Consider the following 22,200-nt stretch of genomic DNA (forward strand, 5'->3'; position numbering starts at 1 on the left):
TGTCGCCCACTTTTCGACTAGAAATATAATACTATAGTATGTATGAATCGAAAGGTGTTCCCAGCGAGATATAACACACCGTATTTCATTATCCATTGGAGTCACAAGAAGATCTACATCTGTATACATACTCTGCAAGCCACAATACGGAGCATGGCGGATAGTACTTTGTACCACTACTACCTATTCATTTTCCTCGCAAATGAAGCGGTGGATAAACGAATATCTGTGCGCCTCTGTGCGAGCCCTAACTTTTCTTACCTTGTTCTCACAGTCCTTAAGCAAAATATAGGTTGATGACAGAAGAATAGTCCTGCAGACAGCCACAAATGCCGATTCCCTCCAGGAAATCCCACATGAGTTCACGGACCATCTCTGTAATATTCAAGTGTTGAGTAAACCTACCGGGAACAAATCTAGGAGCAGACTCTGAACTGATTCGATGTCTTCCTTTAATTCGGCCTTATCCGAATTCCAAACACTCGAGCAGCATTCACGAATGGGTTGCACTAGTTTTTTTACGTGCGGTCTCCTTTATAGATCAGCTACACTTTCCTAGAATTCTCCCAAAAAACCTTAGTCGTCCATTCCTTCCGTACTACAGTCCTTACGTGCTCACTCTATCTCATATCGTTTTGCTATGTTCTGCCCAGATATTTAATCGACGTGACTGTGTCAAGCAGCATACCACTAATACCGTATCTGAATATTGCAGGATTGTCTCTCCTACTCAACTGAATTAACTTGCATTTTTCCACATTTAGAGCAAGCTGCCATCCATCACACCAAATAGGGATTCTGTGTAAGTGATCCTGTATCCTCTTGTAGACACTCAGTGCCAACAGAGTCATCAGCAAACAGTTGCAGATTCCTCCACACAGTATCAGTCAGATCGCTTGTGTGTACAGAGAGGAAAAGCGGTCTTAACGCACTTCCCTGGGGCACTCCTGACGACACTCTTTATCTCTGACGAACACTCGCCGTCCAGAACAACGTACTGCAGTCTATTTCATAAAAACGCATCAGGCCACTCACATATCTGAGAACCTATACCATGTGCTGGGACCTTCGTCAACTATATGCAGTGAGCACAGTATTAAAGGTTTTAAGGAAACATAGGAATATAGAACCCGCTTGTTATCCTTCATCCATGGTTCGCGGTATATCGCGTAAGAAAAGAGGAAGCTGAGTTTCGCACGAGCGATTATTTTCTAAATCCATGTTGAACTGTGGAAAGGTGCTTCTCAGTCTCAAATAAATTTACTGCTCTCAAACTCAGAACATGCTCAAGAATTCTGCAGCAAAACAGATCATAGAGATATTGGTCTACAATTTTGCCGGTCTGTGCTTTTACCTTTTTTTGTGTATAGGAGTCATCAGTCACCTGTCTAGTCAGTTGGGACTTTGCTCTGAGGGACAGATCCGCGATAAACGCAAGAGGCTACGGCCGAATAGTGCTCTTTGTGAAGCTGAACTGAGATTCCATTCGAACATGGCGACTTAAACAAGAGACCAATTTCCATAAAATGCGACACAAGTCTTTCGTGTGCAATAGCTATCGACTGAACTACGCACGCTCACTACATCGGACAGCTCAAAATTTGTAACCTGCGACTAATCCCATTCCGTTTAAGCACACGCTACCAACACCAAAAGAATTTCATCATCGGAAACAGATGAGTCACCCGCTCTAAAAGAGCATTTAGGTGCTTTGAAGATCTGAGGTACAGTGTAACTGGTACCAGCCGTTCAGGTGAGCCTAAACAACGGCCCCAAGTTATGGTAGGGAGGTGTGTGTGTCTATACCAGTTCGCCGTACGGAATCAGCGCAGTAACATCGGTCGACGTGGAGACATGATAAAATAAGAAGAAGGAGTTATAGTGTTTGGACGTACCCATCACAACAACATGACAGTCTTGGAATCCATACTGATGCGAACAGCGAATCACAGTGTTGATAAGCCACTACCCTACAGCTTTGGAATTCCGATACGTACTTGTAGGAGTTTCAGCGTTTTCAAGAGGCATAACGCGACCTCACAACAGAAAACAATCGAATGTGATTTCTGAGTAAGAACCGCACCATACATAATACTGATGCCTTACACCTATGTACTTACTCTGGTTGCACTGAAACTCTAATCATTTGCGTATCCAAGAATGTAGTAAACATCATGCGACTTTGAAGATGTTGCATGCTGGGGTCATGATTTAGTTTTAATAAAAATATAACTTTGACAAGTACGTAAAAAACGGCCAAGAAAACCATAAAGTTAAACATAATAGCAGCAGTTACTAGATACTATAACCTGACGTGATGTGCGCAGTACGAACAGTTGCGTACCTCGTTGTCCAAACACATTTATAAAATAATATTTTCTTCTGCTGGGCGAAACAAGAGGTTAAAAATTATTACTCTGCAAAATGAACAATTATGAGAAGCCAGCTGAAAATCTGAGTAAATAACACAAGTCTGGACATCGAGGCACGCCTGCTTGTGTAAGAATAAAAATACGCAACTGAGCGTACATTGCACAACGTGTCAGATCATCGCATCTACTTACTACTGTTATCTTGTTTAACTCTATGGTCTTCATGATGGTTTTTGACATACTTGCCAAAGTTATATTTAACACGTATTTAAAATAGTCGTCTGAAGATTGGCAGAGCCCGAAACGCGTAATAAGGAATAAAATAATACACACTCCGTCGTCAGGCCACGAGTGGCCTACCAGGACCATCCGACCGCCGTGTCATCCTCCGAGGAGGATGCGGATAGGAGGAGCGCAGGGTCAGCACACCGCTCTCCCGGTCGTTATGATGGTATTCTTGACCGAAGCCGCTACTATTCGGTCGAGTAGCTCCCCAATTGGAATCACGAGGCTGAGTGCACCCAGAAAAATGGCAACAGCGCATGGCGGCTGGATGGTCACCCATCCAAGTGCCGACCACGCCCAAGAGCGCTTAACTTCCGTGAACTCACGGGAACCGGTGTATCCACTGCGGCAAAGCCCTTGCTAAGGAATAAAATAAAAGGGACTTAAAATACTTAGTACTTGTTTTTCTATGATCATCCAGATTTTTTAAAGTATCTTATAGTTTTTTTGTTATAATGATGGCACTTGTTTATAATGATCGCACAACTCTACCAAGACTCTCAGTCAAATTTACGATATTTATGAAATGTACTCACAGTTGCGAATATGGATCACCTCTAGCTGTATAACGGAATGACAACAGTGAAAATTTCTGCTAGACCGGGACTCTAACCCAGATTTCCCCTATTTGCGACCCGTCGCCCAACCCACTTTGGCTATCCGAGGACGGTTCACGACCAGACTCAAACTTCCCCATGTCGCCTTCCATGTGTCATACCTGCACTCGTACATCCATTTAGTGTTATTCCCGTACAGACGGGACATTTTATTGTAAGTAGCAATCCCGGTATAGGCCGATGCGTTTCAGTGCTCGTTTTGTGAAGAAATAGGAAGCAACGTTCCTTCAGACGTGAAAGCATCATTGCATCGTACCTCTGCACAGCACGGCAATTGCAGCTTCGTAGACATGACTTTGTCGGATAAGAGGTGTTGGAAATAAAACGCTATGTGTGCTTCTGGCTACGAAGTGTAATGGCTAATTCTTGCAGACGTTTTAGAAACCAGCAACGTGAAAGCGTCAGCCGCCGGTAATCGCATTCCCCGTAAATTGAGACTTCTTTCCACTCCTGTAACTCAAACTTGGTCCGTAGTAGCCACTTTAGATTCGCTAACTTTTTGGTCAGTACGAATATTTTCTTCGCCGTCCCTTGATATTTCTTATCCTTATCGTCACAACTATATCCAAGACGCCAGATTCTTGTGCAGTTTGAGCGATAGCGATACAACATACCAACAATGCCGCCTCTTGTTATTCAATGGAGTGACGCTTGTTTGGTAAATAACTTCTTCCTACTATTCGTCACTGCGCCTTTATCTAGAGTTTACTACTCAGCTCATACTTAATCATTGAGACAGAGTGAAGTGAAGCAATGGTTAGCACTCTGGACTCGCAATCAAGAGGTCGATGCCTCAAACCTACGTCCAGCCGTCCAGACTTAGCTTTCTCGTATTTCCCTAAATCGCTTAAGGCAAATTCCGGAATGGTTCTTTCGAAAGGGCCTGGCCGCTTTCCTAATCCATCCTTCCCTAATTCAAGCTTTTGCTCGGTCTACAATGACCTCGATGTCTACGGGATGTTAAACACTAATCTCCTTCACCTCTAATAACTGAGAATCTCTCACGCCGGAATGCCATCAGTAATGAGCTCACGAAACTTGCTTTTATTGATAAATATGATCAGAACGAAAGCTGTTCCATAGTTCCGATTTGACTAGTAGTCGCTGAAAGCTACTTTGATTGTGACTATAGAACTGCATGATGTTCCTGCTCAGAGACATACAGCAACAGTTTCCAGTGCACCAGGCAGTTTCGACGGCTTATGGTAACACCTAGCTTAAACTACCCAAAGTTTATACAATTGAAGCCAATCATATCCTCTTGGTTTACCGACTTCAAAGTCACCTGTATATGAAGTTAACAAGCGTTTTTACAGAGCAAGGTGGAAGTGTCTTTTATCAAATTATCTACTTCCAGCCCTTGACCAGTCTTAGCGAATTCTCACGATCGCCAGCTGAGACATACTCGTACAATGGAGTCAGGGGAACTGTCACACAACCTTCCTCGAATACTAACTCTCTAAGCCGGCCGCTGGTGGCCGAGCGGTTCTGGCGCTTCAGTCTGGAACCGCGCGACCGCTACGGTCGCAGGTTCGAATCCTGCCTCGGGCATGGATGTGTGTGTTGTCTTTAGGTTAGTTAGGTTTAAGTAGTTCTACGTTCTAGGGGACTTATGACCTCAGCAGTTGAGTCCCATAGTGCTCAGAGCCATTTGAACCATTTGAACTAACTCTCTAAATTTTCCGAACAATATTTCACGAGCAATTCATTTTTCTTTCAAAGGTTCACATTTACGTTCGTGGAGCATCTCTCATCTCTGGTACATCCGTGTACACTATTATCCTAACATCATGTTTACGAACTCCTTCCTGACTTGTAGTCAGACCTTTCGGTTTAAAATCTCGCCAGCGATGACACCATGGAACACAAGCTCGTTTTGCAAAAGAATTCGGGAGGCAATTGGATTTTCTTTCTCAAAGGAACAATTTCGACATTGGCAAAATTATTCAGAGAAATCACAAAAATCTAAATCTCGATTGTCTGCCAGTGTTTGGAATCCCAATTATCTCGATAACTCCAACAACATCTGTAGAGCCATTGAAGTCGTCACCTCGAGTAACTTAAATCACTATGGCAGCCAGCTCATTTTGGGAATAATTATATCCTACGCCGTTAACCGTTATACAAGACAAATGTAGAATTCTACAAAAGTCTTGAGAATGCCCTTCGAAGCACACCTTCTGAGATTTTCCTCAGGATGTCAAGGAGAACATGGAGTGATCTTTGCTTAAGGCACGATGGTGCACCTATAGATTCGTTAGATCGATAGCTATTAAATGTAAGAAATCTAGTATACAGTAAAGTGTTTTGACCTAGAGGTACGGAGGCTTCTGGGACACACTGGCATTGTCATATACAGGTCTGTCATTAAGATATACAGGTTGTCCTAAAGGAGCAACGACAAACTTTGGGGACTGGTACTTTATACAAAAATAAAAAAAAAATATCTAGAAAAAACGATCCAGTATACAGTAAAGTGTTTTAACCGATAGGTATGACGATTCTCGGACACACTGTCATTTGATACATAGGGTGTCCCAAAGAAACACCGACAAACATTAGGAACAGATATATTATATAGAAAAAAGTAAAACATGTCTACTAAATATGGGCTCCAACATGCACAACTTAAGAGATATGAGCACTTGTTCATCTTCGATACTATGACACAGATTTATTCTACTGCAAGGTTTTTGCTTTCTGTATTTTGGGAGAAGGACGCATTCACCAAAACAAAACAAAAAGTCTGTAAACATGCATACTTTAGAGCTGTGAGCACTTGTTGATCGTCGCTAGTGTGAAACACATCTCTTCCACCGACCAAGTGCTCATAGCTCTTACGGTATGCATTTAGAACCCATGTTCACTCGATTCCTTTTCTTGTTTTGGTCCCTACCACCTCCTTCCAAACACGTAAAGCAAAGTGCTCTCAGTAGAAGAGATGTGTTTCCTAGTTCAGAAGATGAACAAATGCTCATATCTCTTAAAATATGTGCTTTAGGCCATTGTTTATCACATATTTTTTTCTTGTTTTGAACCTGTCCCTAAAATTTGTTGGTGTTTTTAGGGACTCCCGGTATAGTGTACACTAACAACAGAAAGGAAAGCGTTTTGATGAATAGAAATTTATTAACACTAAAAACAATAAGTCTTAGGAAGTCTTTTCTGAAGGAATTTGTCCGAACTGTAGCCTTGTGCTAAACTAAAATGTAGACGACAATCAGTTCCAACAAGAATCGAAAAGCAGCGTTAGAAATATGCTACACGAGAAGGTCGTAGATTCGGTGCTTAGCCGGATAACGAAAGAGGAGGTATTAAATCGAATAGCGGAAAAACGACATTGTACGTAGGCTGTTTAGGTTTTTATGTTGGTAACGCCATGTAGCGCTCTATATGAAAATCACTGACTGTGCTGTGTGAAGGCTGTGGTTGGTTTGCATTGTTGGAATTCGCCATTGTAGTGTTGGGCAGTTGGCTGTTAACAGCGCGTACCGTTGCGCAGTTGGAGGTGAGCCGGCAGCAGTGGTGGATGTGGGGAGAGAGATGGCAAAATTTTGAGAGCGTCTGATCTGGACAGAGACAGTAAATTTGTAATATTGGATATCATGGACTGATATAGATATTGTGACTTTTGAATACTATTAAGGTAAATACATTGTTTGTTCTCTATCAAAATCTTAGTGCCTTCAGTAGTTTGAATCTTTTATTTAGCTGGGAGTATTGGCGCTCGCTGTATTGCAGTAGTTCGAGTAACGAAGATTTTTGTGAGGTAAGTGATTTGTGAAACGTATAGGTTAATGTTAGTCAGGGCCATTCATTTGTAGGGGTTTTTGAAAGTCAGATTGCGTTGCGCCAAAAATATTGTGTGTCACTTTAGTGTTGATCAGAATAAGTAAAGAGAGAAATGTCTGAGTACGTTCAGTCCTGCTCAGCTGTTTGAAAATCAAATAACGTAAGGGGTTTACCAGCACAGTCATTCATAAATTTTTCTAAGGGGACGTTTCAACATTTATAACGTAAATAGATTGAAAGAAGGAATTGTTTCATAAAATACATCCCAAAGAATCACAGAGTCGGCAGATTGGTAATGGAGTGTATTTGGGGGAGGGGGTAAAAATTGCAATGGGAGACCAAGGATTTACTACAGTAAGTAGGTTCAGAAGATTACACTATCTATGCAAAAATGAAGAGGTTTGCAGAGACATACTACCTGGGGATTTGCGTCAAACCAGTCTGCGGACTGATGACCACAACAACCAAGACCAAGTGTCTTTTTTTGCCACGAAATGAGTCCTGGAACACAATGTGAGAAGAAGTCGTATTTTTGTCTTGGCTCACCTGCAGTCTGCTGTCAGAGGATTGTACGCCGTAGCGCCAGAGCACGAAAAAGATTCAGAATCTGCGTTGACTTCAGTGCAGACGTGAAACCTCTGGCAGTCGTAGGGGTCAGGGAAGAACCCGACGTCGTGGCACGCGAAGTCGGCGGGCGGGTGGCAGTCAGAATCCTCTTTTGCAACGCAATCGGCCTGCTCCGTGCTGCACCTCGTGTTGGATTCACATGTTGCCACCACCGTAGGAATGTACCCACCTGTACCATCGCCTAAACACAACACTACCTGTGCAAACAGTGCAACATACACTCAGGAAACGTAATAAATTTAAAAAAAAGTTCCGGCAGTTATTGCGTAATCTTATGCATATACTTACTCCAAACATCTACGTAACGGAACTGTTGCAGAGGTGATCGCATTTCAATATTCTTTCTGTTACAACGATATGGATTTTCTTTTGCTACCGTAGAGCAGTTCATGCGATATTTTGGGAGGTGACTTCAATCATATCCCGAACGGAACCTGTTACTGCTTCATCCAAATTGGAAGCAGTGTCAGCTACAAGTGTTTGTGTTCCTGATGGCCTTGGGGAACAAATTTCTGAAAATGAATGTTTGGAGGTCACCACTGTATGGTGTGAACCATGCGCTATGGGAAAACTGGAAACAAAAGAGAATCTAAGCATCTGAGATGTGGTGGTACAGATGAGAGTTGAAAATTAAGTACATTGACGGGGTAAGGAATGAGTAGGAAACGAAAACACTGAATGGAAAACACTCAAAAGAAGAAGGTCAAGGATGATCGGGCACATATTAAGACATCAAGGAATAACCTCTATGGTGCTAGAGGGAGCTGTAGAGGGCAAAAACTGTAGGAGAAGACAGAGGTTGCAATACTTCCGTCAAATAACCGAGTACGTAGATTGCAAGTGCTGCTGAGAGATCTGAGAGATGAAGAGGTTAGAACAGGAGAGGAATTCGTGACAGGGCCACATCAAACTGGTCAGAGGACTGATGGCTCAAAAGAGAAATAAATAAATTGGGCCTTGGCGATTAATGTATTTGGCGACCACCTCCCCCACCCCCCTCCGACTCCAACTCTCACTCCAGTTTGTCAGTATAACAATACAATCAAGATTTCAGTAGTAAGCTCAAAGGGACAAAAAAGTAGTCAGCCACTAGAAAACAGCACGCCGTCCTCTTTGGAGTACTGCTAGTCGGTCGCCCAACCCTCCACCACTCATAGCAGTGAAAGGGCGTGTATTTAAAGTCGGTTATACCCGTACATAATCAGCGCTGCGAGATGGATCGGCATAAAGCAGTGACAGAATGGAGTTATCTTGTTTGGACGTGTCTATGACAACACCAGAATCAAATTGCCTGATATGTTAGTTTATCAAGACGCACAAGGAATGGTGTAATACAGCTTAAAAACACTGGTCGAAAAGAGATTCTAACTGACAGGGAATCTAGATGAGCGGCGTGCCTGGTGAATGACAATCGGTTTCAAACCCGACACGAATTTCTGCCGTCAGTGAATTTTGCTCCATCTTAAGCAGTTGCCGAGCGAATGGACCTGCGTGCAACACACATTTGGAGACAGCTATCTTCCAACAGTTCATTGTTCACAGCGTCACATATAACTCCACTCCTTCAGTGGGCCTAACAACATGCAAACTGCACAATAGCTGACCGGAGGAGTATACTGTAGTCAAACGTGTCACGTTTTTGCTTGTTTTCAGGTCACCGTGAACATGAACCAGAACGTTTATTTCAGTACTAATGACAATAATGATAACAACAATAAAACTGTTCACAATGTAGAACATTCAAGATTTTTTTAAAAATTTTCTCCCTGATGACAAGCAGAAGATTAAGACATAGTACATGTCCTGCGTTTTCTGGATCTCCGGTATCCTTATTTACATGATATAGTCATGTTACAATGGGTATCAACATGCGAGACAGAACAATGTTCGATACCACGCACGCATGAAATTAGTTAATGTCAATGCACCAAAAGGAATAAATGTATTAACCAGTTTGTGACATTTTTTCATGATGTAAATAAACGAAAAGCTGATATTTTTCATGCACAAAAAGTTAGATAGCGTGGGCTCAAGTCCTAATCCGTAAACCAAATCGTCAATGAAATTTAACAGTTAGCAGTGGAAGCTATTTACACCAACATAAAATGTTCCCGATTGCTATTTATGCAAACATCGAATACTCCAAACATACAAACATTACAGATATAAGATACAGGGTGGTTATAATTAAACTTTCGTTACTTCAGGGCCCTCACGACAAACGAGTGATCACAGGACAATGAAACTTTGTGGAAACATTGTTAAGGACATACTGAAGAGATATAGCGAATAAACCGCTGAAAGAAACCATTTTAATTTCCACATGAGAGAGTAAAATTTGTTAATTACGTGCCATGTTTACGTTCCAGGTTACAAACGTTGCGACCATCCGCACTAGAGGTACCATTTCACAACTGTTCGGAGCACTTTTCGAACGATGTACTACGGAATGTTAAACCGGTGCATTTTTTGAAGATCGCACATTGCGTCCACCGTTCTCAGCCATGGCAACAGTAACTTCAACAATTTGTGATGCAGTTAGCCGTCGGCCTCTCGCGATACCAATCCCAAGCCGACAGTTGATTCCAATTTCCGAATCATGTTCTTCAACACCAGTGCGGAAAGAAGACTTCTCCTTATTCCTTTAATGTATCAATACTCGCAAGGAGCAGCAGCACTATTGCTGTTGCTTTGGTAAAACAGCTTTACAGGTAAAACTCTGCTCACCTTGCCCCGACCAATGTCTGCAACAAACTAAAAACAACACAAATCATGTAGCGCACAGATTGAACACCATTCCTATAAATGTCGGTACCCAAACGGTAAATAGTTTTTCGTCTACTAAAGCAGCTAAAGTTTAATTGTTATCACCCTGTGTTTCGAGAATCTTCCAGAACCGATAAATACGAAATAACAAATAACTGCTAATGGTCGGACTTGAAATGGCGTCCCGCGGCACCTCAGCCATTAATTCTAACCACTGCGCCGCTGTGCATGTACCACAGCTCCCAGCAGTACACCTGTGATGAAATAGAAACGTGTGAACACAGCTCAATGGTAGCCATCTATTTTGGGTCCCTTGAACGGTAATGTGTGTCCTCGAGGGCCCCCTGATATCAGATCCGACAAATCTCAATATCCGTATTGGTCCTTGGCAATTACGATTATAGGACCCGATATCAGCGTGTCTGTACAAATGTTACTATGTATTGTACCCGATATCAGGGGGCCACATCTGGTCGGTTGTTCACATGTTCCCATTTTGTTATAAGCGGAGGTCATTTGTGCATGAACACGTATTGGCTGCAATAAACCTTAATTTTTGAGATTAAGGTTATCCATTGTGGATACTGTAGAACACGTGACTGTGTACTGCATATAACTCATAAAACTGCAACTTTTTGAAGTATTTGTTATTCCCTTGAACAGTTTTCTTGACTTTTCCGTCTCATCTCAAGATGAGGTTCAGAAAGCTACATCTTTGTTTCTATAGTACTGTAAACCAAGAAATTACACTTCGACCTAAAGGACCTACAGCAAGCCTCCCCTTGGCCGAATTATGGACAACGCTGAAATATTTCATCTCCCTTAACAGTACGTACTATAGTAGATATTTGCTTACTGATTTTTTTATGATCATGTGGTATAACGTTTGTTAATTAACTAGAAAAAATTATGGTTATAACGTGATATACGAAATGAGTTCACTTTGAACTTGTAAGAGTCCGTTGGCGAAGATATCAAAATAAGCTGTAGACTTTGCTACTTTGTTCACTTTTTAGTTTATTTGAATAAATAACCAATTTCAGCTTTGCAGCCATCTTTAAATCTTATAAAAGCTGTGCTGCAAATCTGAAATCGGTTTGACCGCAGAAACTCAATTGAAAGTTGAAGTACACAAATATAGTGCACAAATAACCTATGATCCATATGATCTCTCAGGTTTTCTCGGCGTGATTGGTTAATGCTGTTATCACCGGTGTCCAGGAGAGCTTTTTCTTCTTTCATTCTACAGACAGTATTTCGACGATCGAACTCAGCCATTTCCTTTAACTGCTGAGAGCTATATTACTACGCACACTCGCTGCCTGAACTACAAAAAGGCTGTGAAGTACTCTTGTTATCGTACCGCTATTTATAGCGGAGCTCGATTCCCGGCACCTGCTACTTCCTTCGATGCTCATTTGTTTTCAGAGTCCGCTCTGTTATTCTGTGAAATGCGCCAATTCTCAACGTTTACTGCCACTGGTGTGTAAGATGATCGGCGCGGACTTTCGTAACTGAGTGCCGAAACCCAAGGTTTGTTGAAACTGAAGTCCGCCCCATTAGCTGCATGGTCAGGGCGTTGGAATGCCACGCACGGGGGCCCGCATTGGATTCCCGGCTGGGGTGGGAGATTTTCTCCCCTCAGGGACTGGGTGTTGTGCTGTCATCATCGTTTCATCCCCACTGTCGACGCGGAAGTCGCCCAGTGTGGCGTCGCACTCAATAAGACTTGCACTTGGCGGCCGAACATCCATCCTGGGACCTCCCGGCCACTGACACCATATTATCATTTCCTTTTTTTTTTTTTTTAACTGAAACCTACGGCCCAGTTTATTAGGTTATCCGACATATTTATTTCGAGTCTTTAATAACTTGCCATTTTCACCCAGATACAGCTTACCTGGTATTTTATTTCGTGACTGTGTTTGAGCTAGTGTCCGGAGACAGTTAATTTACTTGGTTGTTTGAGTCGGAATTGTCGTTGATGTCCCTTGCACCCCTCTTCATTCGCTACTAATGCGGTACACACCCGGCTTTCGGGGCCGTAGATCGTCTTTACCATCATGAAGAATACTTTTGCTCTTCGATGACGGGAGTGAAATGCACTGGATACCATGTTTCCGGAAGACTCTAGCCATCTTTGAGATTCGGCCAGCATCAAGCAGATTCTTGGCTTCTCATTTTCTCAGGTGTCGTTAGTTCTTAAACTTCCTGGCAGATTAAGACCGTGTGCCGAAAGTAAGATCTTTGCCTTTCGCAAGAATGTGCTCTTCAGCTGAGCCATCCAAGGCGCTATCCGCCTCGCTCTGTCACATCCAGAAACTCTGTACTACTTTGCAAACTTCACAGCATTTCTCCGCCATGCCTCTAGCACTCCTGGAAGAAACGATACTGCAGAGAAATGGCTTAGACACAGGGTCCACTCTGCAGCGGAGTGTACGCTGACTGAAACATGCAGGTAGATTAAAAGTGTGTGCCGGGCCATGGCTTTGTTAATTCTGGCTGTAACGCCCACTCGGTTTGTCGATGTGAGTACGCTTTCATCAGAACACTAGACGTGGGTGTCGTAATTCTTCGGAGAGAATTTCTTTGTCTGAGAGGGTTCGAGCACTACGGATGAGAGCACAGAATTTCTTTTGACACATGGTGATAGCCAGATGAGTGTACATGGTTTTTCTACACAGGGTGCCGCTGAAGTGATGGCCAGTATTCAGGGATATGATAGGAACGATCATTCTAAGCAAAAATGTCCGGTACACATGGGCTCCAAAATGTAGATCTTAAAAGCTATAAGCATTTCTTCATTCCGATACTGCGAAACAGATCTCTTCTACCGCATGTTCTTTGCTTTCCATATTTTGAGAGGTGGTAGTGTGGATCTTAATTAGAAAAAAATATGCCCAGTAAACATGGGTGCTAAAGTGTATATCTTAAGAGCTATGAACATTTTGTCGTCTTTGCTACTGAATAAGTGCTCATAGCTCTTACTGTATGCATTTTAGAGCTCATTTTTACTAGACAATTGTTTCTCATATTGGTCCATACTACCTCGTCCAAAAATGTGGAAAGCGGAGAACGCCGGCCGCGGTGGTCTAGCGGTTCAGGCGCTCAGTCCGGAACCGCGCGACTGCTACGGTCGCAGGTTCGAATCCTGCCTCGGGCATGGGTGTGTGTGATGTCCTTAGGTTAGTTAGGTTTAAGTAGTTCTAAGTTCTAGGGGACTGATGACCAGAGATGTTAAGTCCCATAGTGCTCACAGCCATTTGAACCATTGAAAGCGGAGAACCTGCATTAGAATAGATTTGTTTAAGAGTATCAAAGATGAAGAAGTGCTCACAGCTCTTAATATATGCATTTTAGAACCGATGTTTACCACACTTTTTCGTTTCTTGTCATATCACTTGAATACTGACCATTCCTCCTGGGACATCATGTATCCCGTACGTTCTACTCTCCACCAACACCTCGCTTAAAGGTGGGTCCCTTTCTCAAGTTCAGTCGAGGTGGATAGAATTTCTCCCCTCCGAAAACTCGTCAAGGATTTAGGGTTCGTGTCTCAATCTGTAAAAACTGAACCCTTACGGGATCGCTTTATTGTCGGTCTGTCTGTCTGTCGTCTGTCCGATCGTTGAGAACCCATTTTCTCAGGAACAAGTAGACGTATCAGGTTCAGATTTATGTCACATATTAAGGTCCATGGTCCCTTGGAGGCGTACAAATTTTAAGTTTCTAAGTCACTTCAATTGAAAGATACGGCTATTTGTGTCACATATTTTGATACTTGAAAAGTCACTCATCAGAATCTACAGGGTGCTTCCTGTTGATCTAGAATCATAAAAGCCGACAAGAAGCTACGTTTCACAGTAAAAGTTAAATAAAAAGCTGAAAGTTGTTACATTTTAATTATGTTATTGTTGTTGTCTTCAGTCCTGAGACTGGTTCGATGCAGCTTTCCATGCTACTCTATCCTGTGCAAGCTTCTTCATCTCCCAGTACCTACTGCAACCTACAACCTTCTGAATCTGCTTGGTGTATTCATCTCTTGGTCTCCCTCTACGATTTTTACCCTACACGCTGCCCTCCAATACTAAATTAGTGACCCCTTGATGCCTCAGAACATGTCCTACCAACCGATCCCTTCTTCTAGTCAAGTTGTGCCACAAACTTCTCTTCTCCCCAGTTCTATTCAACATCTCCTCATTAGTTATGTGATCTACCCATCTAATCTTCAGCATTCTTCTGTAGCACCGCATTTCAAAAGCTTCTATTCTCTTCTTGTCTAAACTATTTATCGTCCACGTTTCACTTCCATACATGGCTACACTCGATACAAATACTTTCAGAAATGACTTCCTGACACTTAAATCTATACTCGATGTTAACAAATTTCTCTTCTTCAGAAACGCTTTCCTTCCCATTGCCAGTCTACATTTTATATCCTCTCTACTTCGACAATCATCAGTTATTCTGCTCCCCAAATATCAAAACTCCTTTACTACTTTAAGTGTCTCATTTCCTAATCTAATACCCTCAGTATCACCCGACTTAATTCGACTATATTCCATTATCCTCGTTTTGCTTTTGTTGATGTTCATCTTACACCCTCCTTTCAAGACACTATCCATTCCGTTCAACTGCTCTTCCAAGTCCTTTGCTGTCTCTGACAGAATTACAATGTCATCGGCGAACCTTAAAGTTTTTATTTCTTCTCCATGGATTTTAATACCTACTCCGAATTTTTCTTTTGTTTCCTTCACTGCTTGCTCAATATACAGATTGAATAACATCGGGGAGAGGCTACAACCCTGTCTCACTCCCTTCCCCACCACTGCTTCCCTTTCATGCCCCTCAACTCTTATAACTGCCATCTGGTTTCTGTACAAATTGTAAATAGCCTTTCGCTCCCTGTATTTTACACCTGCCACCTTCAGAATTTGAAAGAGAGTATTCCAGTCAACATTGTCAAAAGCTTTCTCTAAGTCTACAAATGCTAGAAACGTAGGTTTGCCTTTCCTTAATCTAGCCTCTAAGATAAGTCGTAGGGTCAGTATTGCCTCACGTGTTCCAATATTTCTACGGAATCCAAACTGATCTTCCCCGAGGTCGGCTTCTACTAGTTTTTCCATACGTCTGTAAAGAATTCGCGTTAGTATTTTGCAGCTGTGACTTATTAAACTGATAGTTCATAATTTTCACATCTGTCAACACCTGCTTTCTTTGGGATTGGAATTATTATATTCTTCTTGAAGTCTGAAGGTATTTCGCCTGTCTCATACATCTTGCTCACCAGATGGTAGAGTTTTGTCAGGACTGGCTCTCCCAAGGCCGTCAGTAGTTCTAATGGAATGTTGTCTACTCCAGGGACCTTGTTTCGACACAGGTCTTTCAGTGCTCTTTCAAACTCTTCACGCAGTATCGTATCTCCCATTTCCTCTTCATCTACATCCTCTTCCATTTCCATAATATTGTCCTCAAGTACATCGCCCTTGTATAGACCCTCTATATACTACTTCCACCATTCTGCTTTCCCTTCTTTGCTTAGAACTGTGTTTCCATCTGAGCTCTTAATATTCATACAAGTGGTTCTCTTTTCTCCAAAGGTCTCTTTAATTTTCCTGTAGGCAGTATCTATCTTACCCCTAGTGAGATAAGCCTCTACATCCTTACATTTATCCTCTAGCCATCCCTGCTCAGCCATTTTGCACTTCCTGTCGATCTCATTTTTGAGACGTTTGTATTCCTTTTTGCCTGTTTCATTTACTGCGTTTTTATATTTTCTCCTTTCATCAATTAAATTCAATATTTCTTCTGTTACCCAAGGATTTCTACTAGACCTCGACTTTTTACCCACTTGATCCTCAGTTGCCCTCACTACTTCATCACTCAAAGCTACCCATTCTTCTTCTACTGTATTTCTTTCCCCCATTCCTGTCAATTGTTCCGTTATGCTCTCCCTAAAACTCTGCACAACCTCTGGTTTAGTCAGTTTATCCAGGTTCCATCTCCTTAAATTCCCACCTTTTTGCAGTTTGTTCAGTTTTAATCTACAGTTCATAACCAATAGATTGTGGTCAGAGTCCACATCTGACCCTGGAAATGTCTTACAATTTAAAACCTGGTTCCTAAATCTCTGTCTTAGCATTATATAATCTATCTGAAATCTTTCAGTATCTCCAGGCTTCTTCCATGTATACAACCTTCTTTTATGATTCTTGAACCTAGCGTTAGCTATGATTAAGTTGTGCTCTGTGCAAAATTCTACCAGGCGGCTTCCTCTTTCATTTCTTAGCCCCAATCCATATTCACCTACTACGTTTCCTTCTCTCCCTTTTCCTACTACCGAATTCCAGTCACCCACGACTATTACATTTTCGTCTCCCTTCACTATCTGAATAATTTCTTTTATTTCGTCATACATTTCTTCAATTTCTTCGTCATCCGCAGAGCTAGTTGACATATAAACTTGTACTACTGTAGTAGGCGTGGGCTTCGTGTCTATCTTGGCCACAATAATGTGTTCACTATGCTGTTTGTAGTAGCTTACCCGCATTCCTATTTTTTTATTCATTATTAAACCTACTCCTGCATTACCCCTATTTGACTTTGTATTTATAACCCTGTATTCGCCTGACCAAAAGTCTTGTTCCTCCTGCCACCGAACTTCACTAATTCCCACTATATGTAACTTTAACCTATCCATTTCCCTTTTTAAATTTTCTAACCTACCTCCTCGATTAAGGGATCTGACATTCCACGCTCCGATCCGTAGAACGCCAGTTTTCTTTCTCCTGATTTTAATTATATCACAGAAAACTATATTTTCCCATTTGAACATACATTACATTCTCTACCGTCAAAAACATGATAGACGAACATCACTCCACGGAAACATAACACGTAAGTTGTAATCATGTTTTAATAAGTGTATAAAGAATAATTTATTAAACTGCCTCTCTTTACATACATAAACTGCTCGCTTCCTTTTGGATGTCGGGGCTAGTCTGAGGAATTTTTTTTTTTATACGGTCTTGGAATTCCCGGGATCAGTATCTCGCCAGTACCGATATCGATAACGAGCCAAAATCACTGAGATTCTAGATTGCCGGGATGGATGAACTATATATGAAGGGCTTATTTCAATAGTGGTACAAGTCCATTACCTCCACATTTCTGCCTAAAACGCTTCTGAAATTAATGATCCAAACAAACGGAAAGAAAGGTTCATCTCTAGCAAAATGTCATATGCTTGAATATTTATGGTATCTCAACTGCAGATTTTTCAGCGCTTTAGGACTCTGTATCTCAAAATGAACAAAAATGGGCCTGTACCACTATTGAAATTAGCCCTTCTTATCATGTGTGCTTGTATGTATGTATGTGTGTGTGTGTGTGTGTGTGTGTGTGTGTGTGTGTGTGTGTGTGTGTGTATGTGTGTTTAAGTTTGTAAGGAAGCCTCAGTGTGCGAGTGATACTCATACTTGGCCAGATTTCTCGTTCCATGAGGCTACAATTCAGACGTGTCGTCCAATCATCGATAGAAACTCTTTTAGTTTGACTCTGCAGATCCTACTACATTTGCATCAAAGTGTCTCATGTACAGATTTGCCACAACGGGCAATAACAGACTACCCACCACCACACCGTCAGAAACAGCAGAATCGCAAACAGTGAGATGGAATAATAGAGACCCGTGTGCAGTTGGTGGTGCAGATGACTTCACCAGGCGCCGTGCAGACTGCCCGCCTAGTGACTGGGAACCGCCGCGGCGCTATACCGACGGCCGGACTGACGAGGGCGGCACTCAGCAGCTGCAACACAGAACGGTACCAGCTCTACACAGCTTTTCATAACAACCCACAGAAATTTCAGTGTGGCTCACAGATCATTATCCGAAATTATGTTTAACATGTGGTTCCGGTAGCGTTTTATTACTGTTCATTGGGAAAAACGTTTCCTAGCTTGTATATGGCCTGTGCTTGTAGCTACATTTAATACTGATTATACACGAAATAATTACATTATCGTTGTCTGGTATCCTGAAATTTCTTTGCGCTGCATTAGAGAGATCATATAAAACAAATAGCAGGAAAAGCGGATGTCACACTGAGATTTATTGGGAGAATCTTACGGAATGTAGCTCTAAAGCTACAGCAACACGGACGAGTCTCGCTTGGCGCCTGCGTTACCTCGCAGGTCGCCTGGTGCGAAGCCCTTGAAAGCTTGGTGGCCACACCGGAGCATCGATGCCAGCCACCATAGCCGTGCTGCCCGCTCGCACTGTCGAAATGTCTCTTCAGGTGCTGAGTCAGGAAATGCTTCTGGCGGAAAATATTTGTATGAAGTACGAGATGTTGCGCAATCTTCCATCGTGCTGAGTACATGGTATTAATAGCCGGCCGCTGTGGCCTGGCGGTTCCTGGCCCTTCAGTCCGCAACCAAGCGCGACTGCTATGGTCGCAGGTTCGAATCCTGCTTCGGGCATGGATGTGTGTGATGTCCTTAGGTTAGTTAGGTTTAAGTAGTTCTAAGTTATAGGGGACTGATGACCTCAGATGTTAAGTCCCATAGTGCTCAGAGCCATTTGAACTTTTTTTTTTAACAGGAAAGCAATCTGCGGTTATTTGCTGATGAAGCTGTGGTGTACGGCAAGGTGCCAAAGTTGAGTGACTGTAGGAAGGCACAAGACGACTTAGGCAAAATTTCTAGTTGGTGTGATGGATGGCAGCTAGCTCTAAATGTGGAAAAATACAATATGCGGATGAATGGGAATAAGAAACCTGTAATGTTCGGTTACAGTATTACTAGTGGCCTGCTTGACACAGTCAAGTCGTTTAAATATCTGGGCGTAACGTAAAACGGTATGAAATGGATCGAGCATGTGAGAACTGTGGTAGGGAAGGCGAATGGTCGACTTCGGTTTATTGGGAGAACTGCAGGAAAGAGTGGTTCACTTGTAAAGGAGGCCGCATACAGGACACTCGTGCGACCTATTCTTGAGTACTTCTCAAGTGTTTCGGGTTAGTACCAGGTCACATCGAAGCAGTTCAGAGGCGGGCTGCTAGATCAGTTATCGGTAGGTTCGAACCACATGTAACTGTTACGGATATGCTTCGCGAATCCCAGGGGGGAAAGCGACATTCTATTTGTGAAACACTATTGAGAAAATTTTGAGAGCCAGCACATGAAGCCAACTGCCAATAGATTCTACTGCAGCTAACATACGAGGGTTGTACCAAAAGTAAGATTCCCGTATTTTTTACAAATAGAAAACATTTTTTCGACACACTTTTGTAGACGGTGCTCCAGCATTTGTATTCTTAAATAGAAAAAATCTCCCGCCAACCTGTTGAGGAAGTGTGTGACCTCGGCTCAGACTTCATCGTCGCTCTTGAAGCGTTTGTCTCCTAAGTGTTCATTTAGCTTGGAGAAGAAGTGATAAATGCTGGGGGCTAAGTCAGGGCTGTACGGGGAATGGGGCATAACAGTCCATCCAAATTTCTTCAAAAGCTCCTGTGTTTGATGAGCGACGTGGGGTCGAGTGTTTTCGTAAAGAAGCACTACTCTCTCAGTCAGTCGTCCTCTCTGGAGATTCTGAATTGCTCGCCGGAGTTTGGCCAATGCTTCACAATATCTCTCTGAGTTTATTGTCGGCGCAGGTTCCATGAAATCGATGAGGAGTACCCCCTTCCTATCCCTAAACACAGTCGCCATAACCTTTACTGCCGACTGCGTTTGTTTGAATTTCTTTGGTGGCGGTGAACCGGAGTGATATCACTGACGAGATTGTTCTTTTGTTTTGGGGATGTAATGAAACACCCACGTTTCATCTCCCATGATGATAGAGTCCAACAACTTCTCCTCGTTGAAGAAACTTGTGAGCACAGTCAAAGCGTTGCACCTTGTGTCCGTCAGTCAGCATCCGGAGGACCCAGCGAGCACACGCTTTGCGATAACCCAACGTTTCTGTTAAAGTTCTTTCAATTGTTCCATTGGAAGCTTCAGGAATGCGTTCAACAAGTTCACGGACAGTGACCTTCCAATCTTCTGAGCCATCTCAGCCGAAACCGGCGGTCTTCCACTCCGTTCTTCATCTGAACTTACGAGCGACCCTCAGGAAAAGTCCTGTACCATTTGCGGACGTGCTGAATGACATGCACTCTGCACCATAAAACTCAGTCAGTCGCCAATGAATCTCCATCGGCGGTAACTTCCTTGCGTGTAGAAACCGGATTACTGTTCGAACCTCGCACTTCGCGGGAGCGGCGATCGACACTTCTATCTCTGACAGCTGCGAAGCCAAGACTGAGCGACGTAGTGAATCGCGGACGGGAGGGCTCGAGAGTGGGGGAATCACTGCGCACTGCACTGTTGTCGGATTTAGCCCAGCATCTTCCCTCGAGGATGTAGCTCATTGGGAACCTTACTTACAACCCTCGTACATTGCGCATAAGGACCACGAAGATAATATCGAGAAATTAGGGCTCATACAGAGTCATATAGACAGTCGTATTGCCCCTCGCTCTGTTTGCGAGTGGAACAGGAAAGGAAAGGAAAGGACTAGTAGTGGTACAGGGTACTCTCCACCACGCACCGTACGGTGGTTTGCGGGGTACCTATGTAGATGTAGATGTAGATGTAGACAAAGGCAGGAAGAGATAACGGTACCATCGGGGAGTACAGATGCTGATGTAGATACTCGTACAAAGTACTGAACAAAACGAAAATAAGTAGATGTTAGATATAATTAATGCCTGCATTCCCGAGATCCGTTTCGCATAAGTTTCTCTCGACGGTTTCTCTTGGCTGTGTGGCTATGTTATCTGTTTATCATTTCGAAAGCCTTGAATTGGAGAACTTATTGCATGTATGTATTATCTGAAACAGTGATCTGGCAGTTTTTAAACACCAAGGTGAGTGGAATATCTTCAAAGTCGATTTACAGCGTATGCCGAAGAAAAGTGAAAGAGAAAGGATGGAACTAAAAAAATTATAGTCTGCGGAAAAACAATTTAACCAAGAGTGTAGGGCAGAACGGCAGCATCAAACGAAGAAATTTGAGCACAGCAACTAGGGGTCGCAGTTGAATATTTACGGCGCTAGACGTGAAAACGGTGGTAAATTTGAACATTTGGTACAATATACTGATGTTAATTAAGTGGTGTCCTTTTCAGGACGGAAATACGGAAGCGTCCGATCCCACCCGTCTGCTTTGACCCATGACGTCACAAATATGGCGGAAACAAAAACAAACACACACACTTTCCACAAGAAGACTAATGACACTAACGGGACACGCGCGGGAAATGGGGTGTTTTGGGTGGGGAGCAAACTAAATATAAACAAATTTAGACGCCTTGCGTAGCTACAACGTGTAAGTGAAGACAGCCATGTGTGAATACCCACCCACCTCCCCAGGGGTCGTAACCCCTGCAACCCATAGAAGATAAAGATGCTTCAGTAGCTGATTAGTGTTTTTTGTCTTTAAAAAAAAAAATCTCACGGGATAGAACGAACAGATCAGAAAGATAAATATAATAAACTAAAACAGAAATTCGAGGAAACAGATAATTAAAATAAGTAATAAGTGTTTTTAAATTTTAAAAAAATCTTACGAGATAGAACGAACAGATCAGAAAAGTAAATAAAATAAGATAAAACAGAACCGGAGACAGCCACACTCAAACCAATCTCCGCGCCGTCATGACGTCACACACGACAACACCCTTACGTCACGGGTCAAA

The 22,200-nt window shown here is 42.6% G+C and overlaps 1 protein-coding gene across 1 annotated transcript in view; it reads right to left on the minus strand.

Annotated features, from left to right (window-relative positions):
* Positions 1-22,200, minus strand: part of LOC124613444 — a 61,489-nt gene that overhangs the window by 33,160 nt on the left and 6,129 nt on the right. Inside the window, exons 2-3 of the mRNA XM_047142146.1 lie at positions 18,148-18,267; positions 7,613-7,890 (exon numbers count right to left, since the gene is read on the minus strand). Of these exons, the coding sequence (XP_046998102.1) occupies positions 7,613-7,890; positions 18,148-18,267 (398 nt within the window). The remainder of the gene's footprint in view (positions 1-7,612; positions 7,891-18,147; positions 18,268-22,200) is intronic.

Source organism: Schistocerca americana, chromosome 4, assembly GCF_021461395.2.
Source record: "Schistocerca americana isolate TAMUIC-IGC-003095 chromosome 4, iqSchAmer2.1, whole genome shotgun sequence".
In the NCBI taxonomy this organism is placed as follows: Eukaryota; Metazoa; Arthropoda; class Insecta; order Orthoptera; family Acrididae; genus Schistocerca; species Schistocerca americana.